Genomic DNA, 23469 nt, shown 5'->3' on the forward strand with positions numbered 1-23469 from the left:
CGTTCCAATCTTGGATCCCCATCTAGGACTGGTAAGCAGAACCAATGCTGCAGACAGGGAATCTTGAAACAACACAAACAAAGAATGCACAGGCCTAGTGCATTACCATTAACTTGTTATTCAAAAATAAAACCAAACAAATGCATACTCACAAATGCCGTAGGTTAACCAGCAATGAACATAAACCCAAGTGGCAGAGGTCCCTAATTAAAGATGAAATTCATATGACCTTGACATATATTAGACTTGCCAGCTTACATATTTCAAGAAATGGGCCCTCTTCCTCAGAGCAAAAATAGTCTGTATAACTTTTCTCCTCTTAAATAAAACACACACTTACAGCTTTTCCCAAAGAAGAAGGAGGGACCATTGCACACCAGTCTCAGAGGCCAGCTCCTAGAAGTCAAAATTAAAAGTCTGATGTATGTCAGAGTAGTATGAGTTTCACCTCTAATTAAAATGGAACTCCACCCAAAAGGGAAAGCTCTGCTTGTTTGCTTTTTGACAGATACCCATCCCCACTCCTGGGAGACTTGTGAGGTCCCTCGGAAGTTCAGCCCCCCCCCTCCTTCCCCCCGCCACTGGGCCATTCACAAAGCACAGCACACTTCGCGCATGCTCAGTTGGGAACCAGCTGTGAAGCCACAAGGCTTAACTACTGGTTTCCCTTACAATGAATGGCAGTGGCAGCACCTGAGAGCTGATTGGAAATTCGGTTGGGTTGCCAACATCGAGGGATCCTGGACAGGTAAGTGTCCTAATATTAAAAATCAGCAGCTACAGTATTTGTAGCTGTTGACTTTTAATTTTTTTGGCGCTCCTCCTTAAGGATTTCCTTACCACTTGTATTTATGTACATTGCTGTTTTATCTAGTGCTTTTGTGAGTATGCACTTCTTTGGTTTTATTTTCAAATAAAAAGTTGTTGGTAATGCACTAGACATGTGCGCCCTTTTGTTTGTTTATGTTTTTCAGAGCGGGGGTGGCTCATAAACTAGTATACACACTGCGTTTAATATTCATAAGCTCTAAATTGGGTGTTTTCGGAAAAGCAAGAGGGGCCACTCTAGTAATACAGCAACTAAGTTTAAAATGATCATGTTTAATTGAAGTATATTTTTAAGCAAATTTGAGCCTTGCTATCTATCATTGAATGTGATGGATAGTCTCACTGACCAATAGCAAGTTTTTCCTATAAGGATAAAAGTAATGATTTAAGTGAAGTAATTTATTTTATTACATAGCTCTGTGTGTTGTTCTTCTCTCTTTTGAAGTGCATAGAAACATTACGTATTTTAATGACATACTCTGCTCATGTGTATTGCAGTGGCTCTGGCATCCAGTGAACAGAACCCTCTCATCATCATAGTGATAGTGTCTGTGGCTGGATTCATTGTTTTGCTGTCCATGGTGGTGGGACTCATGATATGGAGAAGGTAAGACTTCCTAACCTGTAACAAAAGGAACCGTTTTGCCATCTAATCTAATTTTCAATAGACAAATGATTTTGTTACATAGGTTGTGGCAGGGCCGGTACAAGGGGGGCGGAAGGGGGAGATGCCCTGGACGGGACCATTTACTGGAGGAAGAGGGGCGCAATAGAAGCGCCAGTGAACCGGCCGCGCAAAAATGGATAATTTTTAACATGTGCTGAGTGCCCTCCTGCACCCGGCACAAGCCTGAGACCAGCCCCGCCCTGCCTCTCACTTCCCTATCAGGCAGAGTTTCTATCCTGCATTGGAGGTCCGCGGCGATCTACCCATCAATTGCAGACAGCTGGCGCCTGACAGGTAGATCGAGATGCATGCAGAGAAGCGCTGGAAGCATCTGTGATAAGTTTGCTCTCATGTCACGCTGCTCCCCGGCAGCCCTTCCTCTCTTCTCATCCTTCCCTATTTGCTTGTGACATCATCTGGGATGGACGAGAAGAGAGGAGGGGCCGCCGGGGAGCAGCGTGACATGAGAGCAAACTTATCACAGATGCTTCCAGTGCTTCTCTGCATGCAGGCTAGTAGACAATGTGCCCCATAATGTGCTATGTGCCCTGATGTGTCCCACAATGTGCCCTATAATGTGCCCTGATGTGCCCCATAATGTGCCCTGATGTGCCCCATAATGTGCCATGTGCCCCATCATGTGCCCCATGTGCCATTATGTGCCCTGATGTGCCCTATTGTGCCATATGCCCCCGTGCCCTGATGTGCTCTGTGCTCTGATGTGCTATGTGCCCTAATGTGCTCTGTGCCCTGATGTGCTATGTGCCATGTGCCCTGATGTGCCCCATGCCCTGATGTGCCCCGTGCCCTGATGTGCCCCGTGCCCTGATGTGCTCCGTGCCCTAATGTGCTATGTGCCCTGATGTGCTATGTGCCTTGATGTGCCCCATGCCCTGATGTACCATGTGCTCTGATGTGCCCCATGCCCTGATGTGCTCCATGCCCTGATGTGCTATGTGCCCTGGTGTGCTATGTGCCCTGATGTGCCCCATGCCCTGATGTGCTATGTGCCCTGATGTGCCATGTGCTCTGATGTTCTCTGTGCCCTGATGTGCTATGTGCCCTGATGTGCCCCGTGCCCTAATGTGCCATGTGCTCTGATGTGCCCCATGCTCTGATGTGCCATGTGCCCTGATGTGCCCTGTGCTCTGATGTGCCCCATGCCCTGATGTGCTCCATGCCCTGATGTGCTATGTGCCCTGGTGTGCTATGTGCCCTGATGTGCCCTGATGTGCTATGTGCCCTGATGTGCTATGTGCCCTGATGTGCTATGTGCCCTGATGTGCCCCGTGCCCTGATGTGCTATGTGCCTGATGTGCCCCGTGCCCTGATGTGCTATGTGCCCTGATGTGCCCCATGCCCTAATGTGCTATGTGCCCTGATGTCCTATGTGCCCCGTGCCCTGATGTGCCTTGTGCCCCAATGTCCTGTGCCCTGGTGTGCCCCGATGTGCCTTGTGCCCCGATGTGCTGTGCCTTAATGTCGTGTGCCCCAATGTGCCTTGTGCCCCGATGTGCTGTGCCTTAATGTTCTGTGCCCCGATGTACTGTGACCTGTGTCCTGATGTGCTGGGCTCTGTACCCTGATGTGCTGTGCCCTGATGGCCTGTACCCTGATGTGCTGTGCCCTGATGTTCTGTACCCTGATGTGCTGTGCCCTGATGTTCTGTACCCTGATGTGGCCTGGTGTGCTGTACCCTGATGTGCTGGGCTCTGGACCCTGATGTACTGTAACATGTACCCTGATGTGCTGTGCCCTGATGTGCTGTACCCTGATGTGGCCTGGTGTGCTGTACCCTGATGTGCTGGGCTCTGTACCCTGATGTACTGTAACATGTGCCCTGATGTGCTGTGACCTGTGCCCTGATGTGCCCTGATGTGCTGTGTCCTGATGTACTGGGCCCTGTACCCTGATGTGCTGTGCCCTGATGTGCTGTGCCCTGATGTGCTGTGCCCTGATGTGCTGTGCCCTGATGTGCTGTGTCCTGTCGCTCTGATTAAAATGGTTTCATTGCACTGAATGGGGCGTGACAAGTTTCCCCAGTATGAACCCCGCCTAAGTCACTGATCATTTGAAAAGCTAAAAGTTGAACTCCATATATAATAGGCATAAATTAATGCAGCTCTTTATTTAATAATATATCAATGCATGTATTTTTGCAGACCACTGTACAGCAGAGTTTAGACCGGGAGAGGGATAAGCAACACAAAGAGCCAGCCAGTTGTACCGCAGTGTTCATGTGCTATATAGGATCCCATTGATGAGGAACAGAATGACAGACAGATGGGCTTATCAGTCTGTTGCTTTTCCCTTCACCAGTTTGTGAAAGTTTGTTTACTGTAAGGACAGGTTCACACTAGAATCTCACAGGGATACGGTACATAATCCTGTTCAATACCTGTGTGTTCTCCTGCAGTGTGATTTCGCAGCCCATTCATTTCATTTGCGCTGAAATTCACAAAAAGTAGTGTATGCACTACTTATGAAAAACATGCCACACTAAATAGAATGGTACTGGGGTAATATGTGATCTTGTGCCAGTAAACACACTGTGTTTGGGGTGCCATTAAAAATGTATTGGCACCTGCAGCAGATCGCAAAGGCAGTGTGTTTTGAACATGGAGCAGGAAAAGTGCACAGAACGCACCATTCCTGCATAACATTCTGGTGTGAACCGGTGCTAAGAGTAGAGACAGTTCTTTTAGCTAAGTAAATAAGGTAAAGCTATGTTTACTTTTAACTACTCCATCAAGAGCAGAGAAATTAACAAAAAAAAGAAAAAAAATGTTTTTACCTTTGGCAGGATCAATAAGCTAAGTGAACAGTTATTTTGCATAACGATAACTCTGTACTGGTAAGGCCCATCTACACTTCTTCATTCCAATAAATTGCATTAACACATGTGCTTTAACGTGCATTGTATTAGGGCAGTCCATTCATTTTAAATGAGCTGCCAAAATATAGGAACAGACCAAAAAATGAATGCAGCATTTTTTCTGATGCAGCTTCCCAAGGTTGTGTGTTATTGTGCATTGTGGCGAGATGCAACTCATGTACATCAGAGCTGCAATTTCTTAGTGTGTTGGGGTTCTATTCAAAATGAATGGCACTGCCACACACTAATGCGCATAGTGAGCATGAATGTGTGTTGCAGTAACACATGAGTTAACACACATGGTACAACAGCACAGAAGCTTGTTTCAGCCCTTATAGTATAGTTTATCCAGGAGGGCTGTATGAGCAAGAGAGTAAAGCTGGATACACATTATACAATTTTTGTTCTTCAATTTCCTTTAGTATTACCTTCAACTATGTAGTGCAAGGGCCTGCCTGATTGCATACTATTTGAAAGTGTTTTGGTTTGACCTCATATTATATGGTTTTGGTAAATCTAAAGGAAAGATTTACAAGAAAATTGTATACAAATTGTATAGTGTGTAGCCGGCTTAAGAGAGGATCTGAAAGCAGTTTCTCCTGTGCTCGCTCTTTAGATCAATGACACTCTGTAGCACTAATGTCATAGGTAAACACTGAATTAAATGTTTGTTTGAAAAATAAAGATTGTATATACATAATAAAATACTGTAAACACCAGTTTACAAATCCCTTACAAAATGAAATATATTCGGCACAAAATCATTATTATTACCTATTGCTCTGTTTCCACAGGCAGTGCGGCTACAGCAAGGCAAGTCAGGATGGAGATGAAGAATTGTACTTCCATTGTGAGTATGCTATTGTTATAACTGCATTAACATAGATGTAATAGTTATATAAGCAAACAAAAAAGACCTTGATTTTATAGACTCCTCTAAGATCCTCATACGGAGTACATTTGTTCACTACAGTGTCACCAGTCATGGAATATTTATCCTAAACATTCAACAACTTATTTGCAAACATGTCATTAATTTTTAATAATAATGGAAGGATTTTTATTTTTGCATTTTTATGGCTATACATATGACAAATATCAGGTAGTTTCAAGACAGCCGGGGCAAATGAGTAGCTAGATTTTGTATTGTTATTAGATTTATTCCCATCATCAGTAGAAATACAGATTTCTGTATTTACAGATTTGCACATTACATAGTTACATAGTTATATAGTCTGGTTCAAAAAAGGCACAAGTCCATCCAGTTTAACCCACAGAGAAAAAAAGCCCCCATATACACAATCCTATAACCGAAAGAAGGCAAATAAAAAACAATAAAACATGATCCAATTTGCTTCAGTGGGGGAAAAAAACCTTCCTGATCCCCCCAGACACAAGCTGATATTCCCTTGATCATTTTATCTATAAATATTAGTGTTCAGGTATATTATGGACATTAGGAAAGAATCCAGGCCATTTTTAAAACAATCTACTGACCTGGCTAGAACCAGCTCTCGAAGGAGTATATTCCACATTTTCACAGCTCTTACAGTCAAGAAGATTTTTCATGTTTGGAGGTTAAATTTCTTTTCCTCCAGACGTAAAGAGTGCCCCTTCGTCCCATGTGATGACCTTAAAGTGAACAACTCTACACCAAGTTCACTATATGGACCACTTATGTATTTGTACATGTTGATCATATCCCCCCAATCTCCTCTTCTCAAGAGAGAATAAATTCAGTTCCTCTAATCTTTCCTCATAGCCGAGCTCCTCCATGCCTCTTACCAGTTTTGTTGCCCTTTTCTGCACTTTCTCCAGTTCCCCGATATCCTTTTTGTGAACTGGTGCCCAAAACTGAACTGCACATTCCAGGTGACATCTTACTAATGATTTGTACAGGGGCAAAATTCTCTCTCTCTCTCTCTCTCTCTCTCTCTCTCCCTCTCGTCCATACCTCTCTTAATACAAGAAAGGATTTAGCTTGCTTTGGAAACAGCAGCTTGGCATTGCACGCTATTATTAGTTTTTTGATCTACCAAAACACCCAGATCCTTCTCCACCAATGATTACTCCAGTTGTACTCCCCCTAGTATGTATGATGCATACATATTTTTAGCCCACAAGTGCATAATTTTATATTTATCAACAATAAATCTAATTTGCCATATAGTCACCCAAATAAACCATGCATTGAGGTCGCCTTGTAAATTGGGGACATCCTGTAAGGATGTTATTCCACTGCATAGCTTGGTGTCATCTGCAAAGACTGAAATTGTATTTTTAATCCCAGACCCTATATCATTTATAAATATATTTAAAAGTAAGGGTCCCAACACTGAACTTTGAGGTACACCACTAAAAACCTTAGACCATTCAGAGTAAGAATCATTAACCACTACTTTCTAAATTCTGTCTTTTAGCCAGTTTTCTCGTTTCAATATTTTTTTATTTTCAAAAGAGAATGGGAAAGGGGACGTAGGGAAAACATTACATGTCATTGCAAAAACTTTTGAGACAGTAAAATACAGATGACCATCACGGTCGCATTATGTACAACTTAATGAGGCTTTGGTATACAGAACAGTGTAGTATAAAATGAACAAAATCAGTCATATACTTTGAGCAAGGTGAACATAGGAGAGCTATAAATCAGATTTAGATTAGTTTGTATGCGATATTGGGAGGGAGAGGCCCGCCACCCCAATTGGGTACACACTGTGGCGGGACTCCTCCTCTCCCAACATCTTTCTAACTAGAAAATGCAAGGTGTCAAATACCTAGGTGGAAGGGTGCTGATGACGACCTAGGCTATCACATCCATGTTCACCGCAGTACATGACCGAACCTATTCGGTGTCTACTGATTTTAAACTAGTAACGTCAGAAACTGTTTAACAATAGCATCTGAGAAAGTAAATATAGAAACAAATGAAATAGAAAACTGGGAATCAGGGCGCCAATAAGGTTGTTCTGGTTTGGGCCAGGACCGGGGACCGACTCAGGAGGATCCCCGTCCGAGGCCAGGTTATGATCATTCGATCACAGGTCAAAGCCTAATACCATCAAATAAAGAAGGAAAGTGAGGTGAGAAAGGGAGGAGAAAAGTATAGAGAAAGGAAAAAGGGAGGTTGTAGAGAGAAGGGGTAGAGGAGATGAGGGTAGAGAAAGATGCGTAGGAGTCGACTGGGAAGAAGAGAAATGTCGATGTGTAATAGCTCTGGGAAGAGTCAAAGCGAGACCCCAATGTACCTCGCCCAAGGTTCCCAAATTTGTTGGAATTTGGCTGAGCGTTCCAGTATCACACTTACCATTTTTTCTTGGTTCATAATCCAGGAAATCTTTCTTTTGGCTAAGAGTGTGGATACTGTCGTTTTTTTCCAGGCTTTAGCTAGGGTGAGCTTGGCTTCTAGGATGATAAAGAAGATGAGGCGTTGTGTGATCCTGGAAACTTCTCTTACTGGGAAATTGAGGAGTGCCACTAGAGGAGACATTTGAATAGGCCTCTCGGCAATCCTACTAATCCAAGTGAAAATCTTGTGCCAGAATTGTCTGATTCTGGGGCAGGTCCACCATGTATGGAACATATCACCCTTAAGGCCACATCCCCGATAACAGAGGGGGGATGCTGAAGGGTAAAAGCGAGCTATTTTGGAGGGAACCAGGTACCATCTGGTTAGTACTTTCAGGCTACTCTCCACTAGCCCAGAGTTCAGAATGCCTTTGTAGGATTGGGAAAAGTTCCTATGCCAGGTTTCCAGTTGCCAGCTTTGAGATATATCTTCCTCCCAGGCTAGCATGTAAGGTGCCTTGGATTGCGCAGAGGATAAGGCTTTGTAAATCACCGAAATGCCACCCCTCTGCTCGCTGGCCTGGCCACACCATAGTTCATAAGGAGTCATTTGGGTACCATTCGGGAGAGATCTACACTTATTGTGTAAGTAGCTTGATATTTGGGAGAATCTAAAGAGTTTGGATTGTGGCATATCTAGATTGTGACACAAAAAGCTTTAGAGATTGGGCCTAATGGTCTAAGGAAGTGTCCTATTCTGTACATCCCTTTATCGAGCCACCATTTAAAGTCAGAAATGTTGAGACCTGGGGGGAATTCGGGATTGTTAAATAAGTGCTGTAATGGTGCCATGGGGGATGTTAATCTTTTGTTGCTTTTCAATCTGTCCCATAATGCAAAGGAATGCGACAACGTTGGGGAAAGAATGGAGGGTCTGGGGTGTGGAGGGGGACCGCTTGTCTCTCTATGTGAACCCAGTCAGGTTGTTCCCATCTAGAGTAGACCGTGGATAGCTGGGCCAATTGTGCTGCTTGTAAGTACCAGATTAGGTTCGGTAATCCCATGCCGCCTTCTGACCTAGGTCTAAACAGGATCGCTTTGGAGAATCTGTGACCCCCTTTACCCCCTATGTATTTAACAATGTTGGCTTGGAAGCGTTTTAGGCGGGTATTATCGATCGATATTGGAAGAGCTCTGAAATAGTATAGGATATGGGGGAGTAGGGTCATCTTTATCGTGTTAATTCTGCCTAGCCAAGACAGGGACAGCCTGGACCAACGTGAGAGGTCCTCCTCCAGTTTTTTGTAGAGAGGAGGAAAGTTAGCCTGATACAGAAGTTCAGTTTTAGGAGTTAGCCGAATCCCTAAGTAAGGGATGGAGGAGGCACTCCATGAGAACCGGAAGCTATCCCTGAGTCTGGCCAGGAGAGGTTCTGGAATATTTATATTTAGCGCCTGGGATTTGTCGTAGTTGACCCTGAGGCCTGAGATCCGTCCAAAGTCATCTAGGAGACTGCATATATTGGGAAGCGAAGTTAGCGGGGATGATACAAATAGTAAGATGTCATCCGCAAATAATGCGCATTTATGGCACCGGGAACCACTTTGAATACCTTGAATGTTTGGGTTGTTTCTGATGGCTATTGCAAGAGACTCGATTGCTATGGCGAAGATCAACGGGGAGAGTGGGCACCCCTGTCTTGTACCTCTGGATATGGGGAAGGAGTCCGAGTAAAACCCTTGCAGACGTACCTGAGCTGAGGGAGTTGAGTACAGTGCGTGAATGATATTGAGAAACGAGTCCCCAAATCCCCATTTTTTAAGCAAATGGAATATGTAGGGCCATTGGACAGCGTCAAACGCTTTTTGTAGGTCCAGAGAGAGTAAGCAACCCTGTCTGGATGGGCCCCCATCCCAGTTAGAATTAAAAAGGGATACTATATCAATTGCTCTGCGAATTTGATCGGGACCCTGCCTCCCCGGTATGAAGCCCACCTGGTCTTTATTAATGTATAAGCTAATGAAGGAGGCTAGGCAGTCTGCAAGGATCTTAGTCAGGATCTTCAAATCATTGTTAATGAGCGATATTGGTCTATAGTTGCTGACCGAGCTTGTGTCTTTATTAGGGATGAGCCGAACACCCCCCGGTTCGGTTCGCACCAGAACCCGCGAACGGACCGAAAGTTCGCACGAACGTTAGAACCCCATTGACGTCTATGGGACTCGAACGTTCGAAATCAAAAGTGCTCATTTTAAAGGCTAATTTGCATGGTATTGTCCTAAAAAGGGTTTGGGGACCCGGGTCCTACCCCAGGGGACATGTATCAATGCAAAAAAAACTTTTAAAAACGGCCGTTTTTTCGGGAGCAGTGATTTTAATGATGCTTAAAGTAAAAAAAAAAAAGTGAAATATTCCTTTAAATATCGTACCTGGGGGGTGTCTATAGTATGCCTGTAAAGTGACGCGTGTTTCCCATGTTTAGAACAGTCCCTGCACCAAATGTCATTTTTAAAGGAAAAAATCTCATTTAAAACTGCTTGCGGGTTTAATGTCATGTCGGGTCATGGCAATATGGATGAAAATCAGTGAGACAAACGGCATGGGTACCCCCCAGTCCATTACCTGGCCCTTTGGGTCTTGTATGGATATTAAGGGGAACCCCGCACCCAAATTAAAATAAGGAAAGGTGTGGGGCCACCAGGCCCTATATACTCTGAACAGCAGTATACAGGTTTGTTGTTAAGTAGAATCTGTTTGTAATTTTGAACATTTTTAACGTGTTTAGCTCCAGCCAAAAAATCTTTTCTAAGCTTTTTGGAAAACATAGGGAAGGGTTATCACCCCTGTGACATTTGTTTTGCTGTCTTTCCTCCTCTTCAGAAGATTTCACCTCACTTTTTTGTCCCAATGAAAAATGTTTTTTGAAAATTTGGGTTTTTTTGTGGAACAAGGATTGGAAAGCATCAGTGGAAAGGAGAAATTGTTTTCCCATATTAACTCTTACAGGAAAGAATTTCCCTTCCTAGGGGTAGATTTCATCTCACTTCCTGTTGTCTCCTTCCGTTTGCAAGTAGGAGTCGTTTGTAAGTTAGATGTTTGAAAGTAGGGTCCTGCCCTATATACTCAGCAGAAATTTGGGCCTTAGGTGTTGCTGTGGCCACAACACTGTAAGCCCTCACAGGGCCCTGCTGTGAAATATTAGATCAAGAATTGTAATTACATGCCCCTGTTGAACAGGAGCTGAAAAATTAGGCCTTAGGCACTGGTGCCACAACACTGCAACCCCTCACAGACACTCTAGTTGGAACGCAGGAACGAGCCCTGCTGCAAAGTATTGCTTCAAAAATTGTAATTACACGCCCCTGTTAGACAGGGGCAGAAAAATTGGGCCTTAGGCACTGGTGCTGGTGCCACAACACTGCAACCCCTCACAGACACTCTAGTTGGAACGCAGGAACGAGCCCTGCTGCAAAGTATTGCATCAAATATTGCATCAAAAATTGTAATTACACGCCCCTGTTAGACAGGGGCAGAAAAATTGGGCCTTAGGCACTGGTGCTGGTGCCACAACACTGCAACCCCTCACAGACACTCTAGTTGGAACGCAGGAACGAGCCCTGCTGCAAAGTATTGCATCAAAAATTGTAATTACATGCCCCTGTTAGACAGGGGCAGAAAAATTGGGCCTTAGGCACTGGTGCTGGTGCCACAACACTGCAACCCCTCACAGACACTCTAGTTGGAATGCAGGAACGAGCCCTGCTGCAAAGTATTGCATCAAAAATTGTAATTACACGCCCCTGTTAGACAGGGGCAGAAAAATTGGGCCTTAGGCACTGGTGCTGGTGCCACAACACTGCAACCCCTCACAGACACTCTAGTTGGAACGCAGGAACGAGCCCTGCTGCAAAGTATTGCATCAAAAATTGTAATTACACGCCCCTGTTAGACAGGGGCAGAAAAATTGGGCCTTAGGCACTGGTGCTGGTGCCACAACACTGCAACCCCTCACAGACACTCTAGTTGGAATGCAGGAACGAGCCCTGCTGCAAAGTATTACATCAAAAATTGTAATTACACGCCCCTGTTAAACAGGGGCTGAAAAATTGTGCCTTAGGCACTGGTGGTGGCGCCCAGAACCAAAAATGTTCTTACAAGCTATCAGCGTGATGATTGAGGAGGAAGAGGATAATTACTCAGGGATAGTCACTCAGCATCAGCATAGGCAGTCTTTGAAGGGATCTGAGATTTCAAAAAAAATTATTCGGTTACATCAGCATCAGGTGCTTGGTAGCTGGTGGTGATCCAAGACTCATTCATTTTTATGAAGGTCAGCCGATCGACCGAGTCGGTGGACAGACGCACCCTGTGATCGGTTACCACGCCTCCAGCAGCACTGAATGTGCGTTCCGAAAGAACGCTGGATGCAGGACAGGCCAGTAGCTCAATTGCATACTGTGCAAGCTCTGGCCAGTGATCCATCCTCAAGACCCAGTAACCCAGAGGATTTTCGGTGGGAAAGGTGTCCAAGTCTGATCTTGCCCCTAGGTATTCCTGCACCATGTAAAACAGACGCTGGCGATGGTTGCTGGAACCGATCATACCTTGGGGCTGCGGACCAAAAAATTGTCTGAACGCATCGGTCAGACGGCCACCTTCTCCACCGCTCCTTCTTTGACTGACCGAAGCCTCAGCAACACGTTGTCCAGAAACAGGAGTTTGTAACCTCCCAGTCTCTGGGAATGCATTGCACAGACCTTTCTGCAAGGCCTCCCGAAGATGTTTCATCCTCTGCTCCCTCTGCGATGGCAAGATAAGGTCCGCAACCTTACCCTTGTAACGTGGATCAAGGAGGGTTGCCAGCCAGTATTGGTCCTTCTCCTTGATACCACGAATACGAGGATCCTTACGCAGGCTTTGCAGGATCAGGGAGGCCATGCAGCGTAGGTTTGCTGAGGCATTCGGTCCGGAGTCCTCTGGGTCACTAAGAACGACATGGTCCGCAGCCACCTCCTCCCAGCCACGTACAAGTCCATGTGTTTCTTGGGACTGATCCCTTAAAGACTGCTGCTGATGCTGAGTGCCAGGCTCCACCTCCATACTGACACAATCTTCCTCCTCCTCCTCTTCCTCCTCGTCCTCTTCCTGTGTGATCGGCGGGCACGCAGGAACACTGTCTGGATAAAGGGGGCCTTGAGAGCTAAGGAAGTCCTCCTCTTCCTGCCTCTGTTCTGCCTCCAGTGCCCTGTCCATTATTCCACGCAGCGTGTGCTCCAACAGGTGGACAAGGGGGACAGTGTCACTGATGCATGCACTGTCACTGCTCACCATCCTCGTGGCCTCCTCGAATGGTGACAGGACAGTGCATGCATCCCTGATTATGGCCCACTGGCGTGGGGAAAAAAAACCAAGCTCCCCTGACCCTGTCCTGGTGCCATAGTCGCACAGGTACTCATTGATGGCCCTCTGCTGCGTGTGCAGCCGCTGCAGCATGGCCAACGTTGAGTTCCACCTGGTGGGCATGTCACAGATTAGGCGGTTCTTGGGCAGGTTAAACTCCTTTTGGAGGTCCGTCAGCCGAGCACTGGCATTATATGACCGGCGGAAATGCACACAGACTTTCCTGGCCTGCCTCAGGACATCCTGTAAGCCCGGGTACCTGCCCAAGAACCGCTGCACCACCAAGTTAAGGACGTGAGCCAAACAGGGCACATGGGTCATTTGTCCCTGTCGGAGGGCAGAGAGGAGGTTGGTGCCATTGTCGCAAACCACCATTCCTGCCTTAAGTTGGCGTGGCGTCAACCACCTCTGAACCTGCCCCTGCAGAGCTGACAAAACCTCTGCCCCAGTGTGGCTCCTGTCCCCCAAGCACACCAGCTCAAGCACCGCATGGCATCTTTTAGCCTGCGTACTTGCGTAGCCCCTTGAACGCCTACGGAGCACCGCTGGTTCCGAGGAAGAGGCCATGGAGGAAGAAGAAGAGGAGGGGGTGGAGGAGAGAGGTGTGTCACAATCAGCATTTTGGAGGCGTGGTGGCGGAACAACCTCCAACACTACTGCACCTTGTCCTGCATCCTTCCCAGCTGCCAGCAGAGTCACCCAATGCGCCGTGAAACTTAGGTAACGTCCCTGTCCATGCCTGCTGGACCATGAGTCAGCGGTAATATGCACCTTACCGCTGACCGCCCTGTCCAGCGAGGCATGGACATTGCCTTCCACATGCCGGTAGAGAGCCGGAATCGCCTTCCGTGAGAAAAAGTGGCGTTTGGGTACCTGCCACTGAGGAACCGCACATTCCACAAACTCACGGAAGGGGGCAGAGTCTACCAACTGAAAAGGCAGCAGTTGAAGTGCTAGCAATTTTGCCAAGCTAGCATTCAACCGCTGGGCATGTGGATGGCTGGGAGCAAACTTCTTTCGGCGGTGCAGCAGCTGGGGCAGGGAAATTTGCCTGGTACAATCTGACGTCGGTGTACCAAAAGCAGATTGCCCACAAGTACTTGGCTGTGACACACCTAATTCTACACCTTCATTCCTCTCACTGCAGGTCTCAGAGAGGACTGAAGGTCTAGTGGGGTTGGAAATCTCAGCTGATGAGGAGCAAGGAGAGATCCTCTTTGTTCTTTGGTGTGGGTCTTTTAGATACACTTGCCAACGAACTGCATGGCAGGTCAACATATGTCTGGTCAAGCATGTGGTACCCAAGCGGGAGATGTTTTGGCCACGCGAGATACGCTTGAGACAAATGTTGCAAATAGCAGAGGTGCGATCTGATGCACTCGTCTCAAAAAAGGCCCACACCAAAGAACTTTTTGAATAACGCGCAGAGACTGCAGCGCCCTGCACATGTGGAGCTTTGGGGTGTGATGCAGTCAATGTGCTGCCCTTAGGCTGGCCCCTGGAGGGCATCCTGCCTCGTTGGTGATGTGCCGCCGCCTCCTCCTCCTCCTCCTCCTCCTCCTCCTCTCTCCTATCAGGCACCCACGTTGAGTCAGTGACCTCATCATCCCCTCCCTCCTCATCACTGGAGCAAACCTGGCAGTATGCTGCAGCAGGGGGAGCATGACTGCCAGATTGCTGTCCTTCTTGGGCACCCCCTCTGTCCGTGCTCATGTTACTGCCTTCATTGAGCTCAGTATCGTCATCAGAGCCTTCCAAACGCTGGGCATCCTCCTGGAGCATGTACCCAACACTGTGGTCAAACAGTTCGAGGGAATCCTCATGAGGACATGGTGGAGCTAGGGAAGGAGTCACTGATGACATTGAGCTGAGGGAAGAGGCCGCTGCTTTGCCAGACAAAGCACCCTGGGCATGGGTGAGAGAGGATGAGGAGGATGAGGACGGCTTGGTCATCCACTCGACCAAGTCTTCCGCATGTTGCGGCTCAACACGGCCAGCTGCCGAAAAAAAGGCCAAGCGTGTCCCATGGCCACGTGCTGATGAGGATGCACCGTCTCCACGACCAGCACTAGACACAGAGCCTGCTTGCCCTCTCTTATTGGCTTGTGACTGTCTGCCTCTCCTTCTTGGCCTTCCAGACATACTAATGGCCTGTAGCTGCACTAAGCTGGGATAGAACACCTGTAATTTTCTTCAAGTAGCTTTATATACTGTAACCAGACAAGCCTGCCTGTCAGTAGGAAGATAACAGGAACGGATCTAGCTGAACACTGTGAGCAGGACGCACTGTACTAAATGTAAATAGTCTAGCTGCCTGACCGTGGTACTAATAGGATCAAATAGAACACCTGTAATTTTCTTCAGGTAGCTTTATATACTGTAACCAGACAAGCCTGCCTGTCAGTAGGAAGATAACAGGAACGGATCTAGCTGAACACTGTGAGCAGGACGCACTGTACTAAATGTAAATAGTCTAGCTGCCTGACCGTGGTACTAATAGGATCAAATAGAACACCTGTAATTTTCTTCAGGTAGCTTTATATACAGTAACCAGACAAGCCTGCCTGTCAGTAGGAAGATAACAGGAACGGATCTAGCTGTACACTGTGAGCAGGACGCACTGTACTAAATGTAAATAGTCTAGCTGCCTGACCGTGGTACTAATAGGATCAAATAGAACACCTGTAATTTTCTTCAGGTAGCTTTATATACAGTAACCAGACAAGCCTGCCTGTCAGTAGGAAGATAACAGGAACGGATCTAGCTGAACACTGTGAGCAGGACGCACTGTACTAAATGTAAATAGTCTAGCTGCCTGACCGTGGTACTAATAGGATCAAATAGAACACCTGTAATTTTCTTCAGGTAGCTTTATATACTGTAACCAGACAAGCCTGCCTGTCAGTAGGAAGATAACAGGAACGGATCTAGCTGAACACTGTGAGCAGGACGCACTGTACTAAATGTAAATAGTCTAGCTGCCTGACCGTGGTACTAATAGGATCAAATAGAACACCTGTAATTTTCTTCAGGTAGCTTTATATACAGTAACCAGACAAGCCTGCCTGTCAGTAGGAAGATAACAGGAACGGATCTAGCTGTACACTGTGAGCAGGACGCACTGTACTAAATGTAAATAGTCTAGCTGCCTGACCGTGGTACTAATAGGATCAAATAGAACACCTGTAATTTTCTTCAGGTAGCTTTATATACTGTAACCAGACAAGCCTGCCTGTCAGTAGGAAGATAACAGGAACGGATCTAGCTGAACACTGTGAGCAGGACGCACTGTACTAAATGTAAATAGTCTAGCTGCCTGACCGTGGTACTAATAGGATCAAATAGAACACCTGTAATTTTCTTCAGGTAGCTTTATATACTGTAACCAGACAAGCCTGCCTGTCAGTAGGAAGATAACAGGAACGGATCTAGCTGTACACTGTGAGCAGGACGCACTGTACTAAATGTAAATAGTCTAGCTGCCTGACCGTGGTACTAATAGGATCAAATAGAACACCTGTAATTTTCTTCAGGTAGCTTTATATACTGTAACCAGACAAGCCTGCCTGTCAGTAGGAAGATAACAGGAACGGATCTAGCTGAACACTGTGAGCAGGACGCACTGTACTAAATGTAAATAGTCTAGCTGCCTGACCGTGGTACTAATAGGATCAAATAGAACACCTGTAATTTTCTTCAGGTAGCTTTATATACTGTAACCAGACAAGCCTGCCTGTCAGTAGGAATTTAACAGGAACGGATCTAGCTGAACACTGTGAGCAGGACGCACTGCACTAAATGTAAATAGTCTAGAAGATAACAGGAACGGATCTAGCTGAACACTGTGAGCAGGACGCACTGACTGCACTAAATGTAAATAGCAGGAACGGATCTAGCTGAACACTGTGAGCAGGACGCACTGCATTAAATGTAAATAGTCTAGATAGAAGATAACAGGAACGGATCTAGCTAAACTGAATACAGTGTATATATATATATGCAACACCTGGGATGCATATATATACACAATACACTGTAAGTGCAGCTAACTGACTGACTGTTCTGCCTAATCTATCTAACTCAAATCAAATGACACTGTCTCTCTCTCTCTCTATCTCTCAGCACACCGGAACACACACTACACAGGGCCGCCGTGCAGGCGGCCTTATATAGTGTGGGGTGTGTACTAAATCCCCTGAGCCATAATTGGCCAAAGCCACCCTGGCTTTGGCCAATTACAGCTCTCTCTACTGACGGCGCTGTGATTGGCCAAGCATGCGGGTCATAGTGCATGCTTGGCCAATCATCAGCCAGCAATGCACTGCGATGCCGCAGTGAATTATGGGCCGTGACGCGCCACACGAATTTAGCGCGAACGGCCCATAACGTTCGCAATTCGGCGAACGATCGAACAGCCGATGTTCGAGTCGAACATGGGTTCGACTCGAACACGAAGCTCATCCCTAGTCTTTATCTGGCTTAGGGAGGACCGTGACGTAGGCTGTGTTTAGTGAGGTGTCGAGTGTATCCCCCGTCCTAAGAGCATTGAAGAATCTAGCCATATAAGGGGCGAGCAAAGTGGAGAATGACTTGTAATATGGTACGGAGAAACCATCAGGGCCAGGGGCCGATTGTGATTTCAGGTTTTTAATGACCGCGCAAATTTCCTCAGCTGAAATAGGGGATTCTAGTTTCTGGCAGTGTCTTGTTTCTAATTTAGGGATCTGTAAATTATTTAGGAAGAGGTCCATTGCCTCTGGAGAAGGGCTGTTTCCACTACTGTATAAGGTTTTATAAAAGGTTTGGAATTCCCCCATGATCCGTTGAGAGTTTTGGGACATAGTGCCACCATGAATCCTGATCTTTGGTAAGGCCGGAGATCTAAATTTCGGGGATAATTTGCCTGCAAGCATAGGACCTATTCGATCGCCGTTACTATAGAATCTGTTTCTGTTCCATCGAAGCCATTTTTCAGCCTAGGTAGTTAAGGTGAGATTTAAGGCCGTGCGTGCTGCGTCTAGCTGAGAGATTGGAACAGCATTTCGATCTGCTTTGTGTCGCTTCAATAAGGCTGTGTATTCCCTATCCAGCTTTTCTATATTAGATTTGTTTTCCTTATTAATTTGAGAGGCTAGTTGGATCAGGTGACCTCTTATTACTGCCTTGTGGGCTGCCCAGAGGCAAGAGGGACTAGTATCTGGTGTATCATTATTGAGAAAATAGTTGCGTATGTGAGTTTCGATTGCTTTAGTTCTTATCGGATCACTCAGGATGGACTCGTTGAGCCTCCACCGCCGGACAGGTTTATGTCCTCTGGGGCGCTGAAGTACAAGGATTACCAACGAGTGGTCCGACCAGACAACATCTTTGATATGTGCCTTGTTCGTTAGTGGAACGGATGCAGAGGTTATAAGGATGTGGTTGATTCTCGCAAAAGACCTATGGGGGTTGGAGAAGTGCGTGAAGTCTCTCAGCGTAGGATTCACTTCCCTCCATATGTCAATGAGGCCCTGCTGGAAGATAAGTTTAGCTATGCGTAGACTCTGTTTCGTCGGTCTAGTGAGGCGTTTGCCTGGGGGCCGAGACTTGTCCAGTCCCTGGTCAAAGGCCGAGTTAGAATCGCCTCCGTAAATCACTGTGCCTTCCAATAGAGGCGCTAGTGTTGCGAACATAGTTTGAAAGAAGGCATATTGGCCTCTGTTGGGGGCATAATACGAGATTAGAGAGTATAGACAGTCGTCTAAGTCCCCAACCAAGAGGACAAAGCGCCCGTCAGGGTCCCTGAACTCAGATTTGGGTGAAAATTTGCATTTTGTAGAAATGAAGATACCCACCCCCTTCGTTTTATTCTCAGCTTTGGCAAGTTTGAAGAATGGGAATTTGGAGTGGATAAAGGAGGGGTTGAAACTTCTGGGAAAGTGAGTTTCCTGCATAAGGATCACGTCTGCTTTTTGGGAATGTAAGTATTGGAAGACTTTGCGCCTCTTGGATGTTCAGACCTTGAGCATTATGGGACACTATTTTAAGGGGTGTATTAACTGGTGTGTCATTAGCCATCGAGCAGAGGTAGGAGCAGAGCTGGGCAATTCACAGCACTCACCAACTGGTATCCACAGGGTCCCAGGCATCTCAAACGACAGGCCGAGCATAGTGAGAGCATCAGATGATGTTCGAGGTGAACTCCCCAGTCGACTCCTGTGGTAAAAAGTATGTTAGCGTAAGTGTGGAAGAGGGGAAAGAAAAGACAAGGAGGAGAGACGGGGAGCAAGGGAGATCCCCGGAGAATGGAGGGGACAGTGTCCTCCAGCAGAAGGTGTGAGTCACAAAAGAATCCCTCCAAGGGGTAGGGATTTACCCTGTCCAGTGGCATTTGGGGTACCAAATCCACTAGACAGAAAGGGGGGCATGAACACCACCCCAGCAGAGGGACCGCCTAATATGGTAATTAGAATATCAATCTAGAAGTAGGCACTTGAACCTACAGATACACTTTAACCCCCAGAAAAATAAGCTTTCACATGAAGAAAAGCCCGGGGGAGAAAGTGTACTGACCAAAAAACTATGAAAATATCTAATAAACAACTATTAAAATTGTGTGGATGAAACTGGAGTAACAAGAGATATCGGGGATATCACTACTGGGGGAAGCACTACTGGGGGATCCCCCACAGTCAGCATAGCTGATATAGGGAAGTTCCCAGGGGCAACCTGGATAGACGGTTACTTGCCGTCCCTCCTCCCCACCTGAACCGGCAAAAAGCTATGGTGATGTAGTTCAGAGTCCATGTATCTGGAGAAATGGGATGTAACAGCGTCTCCGAGAGTTGTGTCCCCTGAGATCGCCTCAAAAGAGGCGTGAGGGTGTTCCAATATGACACTCATCTCAGGGGTCACAAACGTGGAGGTTCCCACCCCTCAGCCAGCATCTGAGGGGGGGAAAAAGGAGACAAAAAAAAAAAAGCAGGGTCAGTGGACCTCAAAGGAATGATACGCCGTGGGCAAATAAAGGACTGAGAGTCATGGAGGGTTAGTTTCCTTGGACTTCTTGGTTCTCGTCTTCTCCCAAACCGGATTCAGAGGACTCGTGGGCAGATGTCTCTTTGCTGAGTTGGGCTGGGATCCTGTTTGGCGTGCAGTCGGGTCCTGGGTGATGAGGCCTAATTGAAGGAAAAGCTTTTCTCCTTCCTGTAGGGATCCGAAGGTATACGCCTTGTCTTTGTGGAGCAGTTTAAGTTGAAAAGGGAAAAGCCACCAGTATTTGATTTCTCTATCCATCAGGATTTGAAGGAGTGGTTTAAGGGTTCTCCTTTTTTGTATAGTTGAGTGTGAGAGGTCAGCAAATATTTGTAAACGGTGCCCTTGAAAGACTATTTCAGACATGGATCTTGATTTCCTCATAACCTCTTCTTTGATGGAGAAAAAGTGCGGTTTTACCACTACGTCACGGGGGAGACCGTCTGCTCTGGGGGGCCTGAGAGCTCTGTGGGCTCGATCCAGTTCAAGTTTGTGCTGTGGAGTATCTGGAAGTAATCCCTGTATGAATAATTTTATAGTTTCAGGGATGTCCTTGTAGGATTCAGGGAGCCCCCTGACCCTAAAATTGTACCTTCGATTACGGTTTTCAAGGTCATCAATTTTAGCATTGGCAGTTTCTAGTTGTTCCTGCAAGGTCTGGATACAGGCAGTATTTTGGTTTGTTCTGGTAATAGTGGATTCCAGGTTAGATTCAATGATTTTCATGCGATTGCCTATGTTCTGAAGATCTGCTTTAATGTCACTTGTGATTTTGTGTGCAGTATTATGAAGGCCTCTGTCTAGTAGTTCTGCAAACTTTGTGTATAAGTCCGCCACTGAGACCGGCTGGAGCAGGCCTGGATCCCCCTGCTGTATTAGCTGGTGAGACTGGGAAGGGTCTGCATCCATCGGAGAGAGTCCCAGTCCTGCTAGGTTGTGGTCTAGGAGGGATGCAGTGGATGCTGGAGAGGCTGGGTTCGAGGGAATATTACCCTCAAGAGACTCTGGCTGAAGCAGGGAGGGGGATGCCGAGGATGAGGGATATGGCTTATAGGCCGCAGAGCTGTGAGGAGCGGTCGCCATCTTGGCCGTCTCGGCCAGCGCTAAAACGGCTTCAAAAGCCGGCTTCAGGTTCCTCCTTACCGCTCCCGCGTACATCGGGGAAGTCCCTGGGGATTCAGGTGACCGTGTGGGGTTATGCCAAGGTTCAATCGCCGGTCCAAGTGCAGCTATTCGGTCCGGTCTGCTGAGGCGGGACGGAGCTCCCAGACTAGGCGTCCATCTTAGGTGCTTCTGCGCATGCGCCCTCTTAGCCAGTTTTCTATCCATTTACAAACTGATCTTTCCAAGTCAATAGACTTTACCTTACACATGAGCCGTGTGTGGGGAACTGTGTCAAACGCTTTTGCTGAATCCAAGTATATTATATCCTCAGTTTCAGTAACTCCTTTGTCTAAGGTTTTGCTAACCTTAAAAATAGATTTTTGCTTAAAAAGAAATCAGATTTGTTTGACAACTTCTGTCTTTGATGAATTCATGCTGTGTGTTGTTTAAAAAAAAAATCTCTAGCAAAAACACATCTATGTCTTCTCTCCAGTATCTCCCCAACTATAGAAGTTAAACTAACAAGTCTGTATTTCCTTAGTAAAGACTTTGATTCCTTTTTAAATATAGACACCACATTGGCTTTACACCAATCTGGTGGTACTATACCAGTCATTAACCACTTCAGCCCCAGAAGAATTTACCCCCTTCCTGACCGGGCCATTTTTTGCGATATGGCACTGAATCGATTTCACTGACAATTGCACGAAAGTGCGATGCTGTACCCAAACAAAATTTATGTCCTTTTTCTCCCCACAAATAGAGCTTTCTTTTGTGGTATTTGATTACCTCTGCATTTTTTATTTTTTTGCGCTATAAACAAAAAAAGACCGACAATTTTGAAAATAATACAATATTTTTTTATTTTTTGCTTTTTTGCTATAATAAATATCCCAAATTAAAAAACAAAAACAAACTTCTTCATCAGTTTAGGCCGATATATATTCTTCTACATATTTTTGTTAAAAAAAATTGCGATAAGTGTATATTGATTGGTTTGTGCAAAAGTTATCATGTCTACAAAATACGGATAGATTTATAGCATTTTTATTATTATTTTTTTTTTACTAGTAATGGCGGTGACCTGCAATTTTTATCGGGACTGCAACATTGCAGCAGACAGATCGGACACTTCTGACACTTTTTTGGGACCATTGACATTTATTCAGTGATCAGAGCTAAAAATAGCCACTGATTACTGTATAAATGTCATTAGCAGGGAAGAGGTTAACACTAGGGGGCGATCAAGGGGTTAAATGTGTTTCCTCAGTGTGTTCTAACTGCAGAGGGGATGGGACTGCCTGGGGGAGGAGACCGATCGTTGTTCCTATATGATAGGAACACACAATCTGTCTCCTCTCCTCTGCCAGAACGAGGATGTGTGTGTTTTTACACACACACACATCCCCATTCTGGCTCTGTCAGGAGCGATCACGGGTGCCCGGTGGACATCACGGCTACTGGGCATGCACATCAGCTCCTCAGTGACCTGGCGGTGTGCGCGCACCCCCTATACCCCTTAAAGCGGCCACCATACAGCTTCAGCGATTCACGCAGGGGAACCATTCTGCCGCCGTCAAACGGCAGGCAGTCAGCAAGAGGTTAAAGAGTCTTTAAAAATTTAAAACAATGGCTTTGAAATGACAGAGCTCAATTATTTTAGGACATGTGGGTAGATGCCATCTGGTCCTCTTTGTCCCCAGTCACTCTCTCTAGATTATTTTTGTAAAGGGACCACATGCTCAGACCTGACCATCATTACCTCATTCTCACAACAGTAAAACAAGAAAAGTTCCATGTAAAAGAGGTGATTTTAGTAGAAGGGTGTTGCTCTGAGCCAAAATAATTGTGCTCCTACAGCCAGGCACTGATTGCATTAATTTGTTTGGCCATTTTATCAATCAAATAATGGCTGTAATGGGGTTTAAAATGGATAAATAGATAAACGTTTCCTATGTTTTATTTTGCTGAATGTGAATGTGTTTTTTGTTATTTTTGTGGAATACTGTTTTCCGCTCTTTTTAGTTTTTTTTTTGTATCTCAGTGCTACTGAGCCCTGTCAGCTATTTTCAGCCATTTCCTGTTTACATGCACTTGCTCCAACTTTGGCTGCACATAACTCCTCTGGACGCATTTACTGATTGTAATAAAAGTGGCCAGCTCAATCTTTGTGGCTTTGGCTGCTTGCATTCTCCCACAATGGTGCATGTGATAAGGTTAATATGTAAGACAGTTGAGAGAACATTATCACCCCATAACAAGAAGTGCTTAAACAAGGACAATTATGGCAGGA

General features: G+C 46.0%; 1 protein-coding gene across 1 annotated transcript in view; it reads left to right on the forward strand.

Moving 5' to 3' along the window:
• The window catches only part of EPHA10 (EPH receptor A10), a 1179171-nt gene that overhangs the window by 965335 nt on the left and 190367 nt on the right, over positions 1-23469 (forward strand). The window contains exons 8-9 of the mRNA XM_073615517.1: positions 1327-1435; positions 5165-5220. Coding sequence (XP_073471618.1) covers positions 1327-1435; positions 5165-5220 — 165 coding nt within the window. The remainder of the gene's footprint in view (positions 1-1326; positions 1436-5164; positions 5221-23469) is intronic.

This window comes from Aquarana catesbeiana, linkage group LG02, assembly GCF_042186555.1.
Source record: "Aquarana catesbeiana isolate 2022-GZ linkage group LG02, ASM4218655v1, whole genome shotgun sequence".
NCBI lineage: Eukaryota > Metazoa > Chordata > Amphibia > Anura > Ranidae > Aquarana > Aquarana catesbeiana.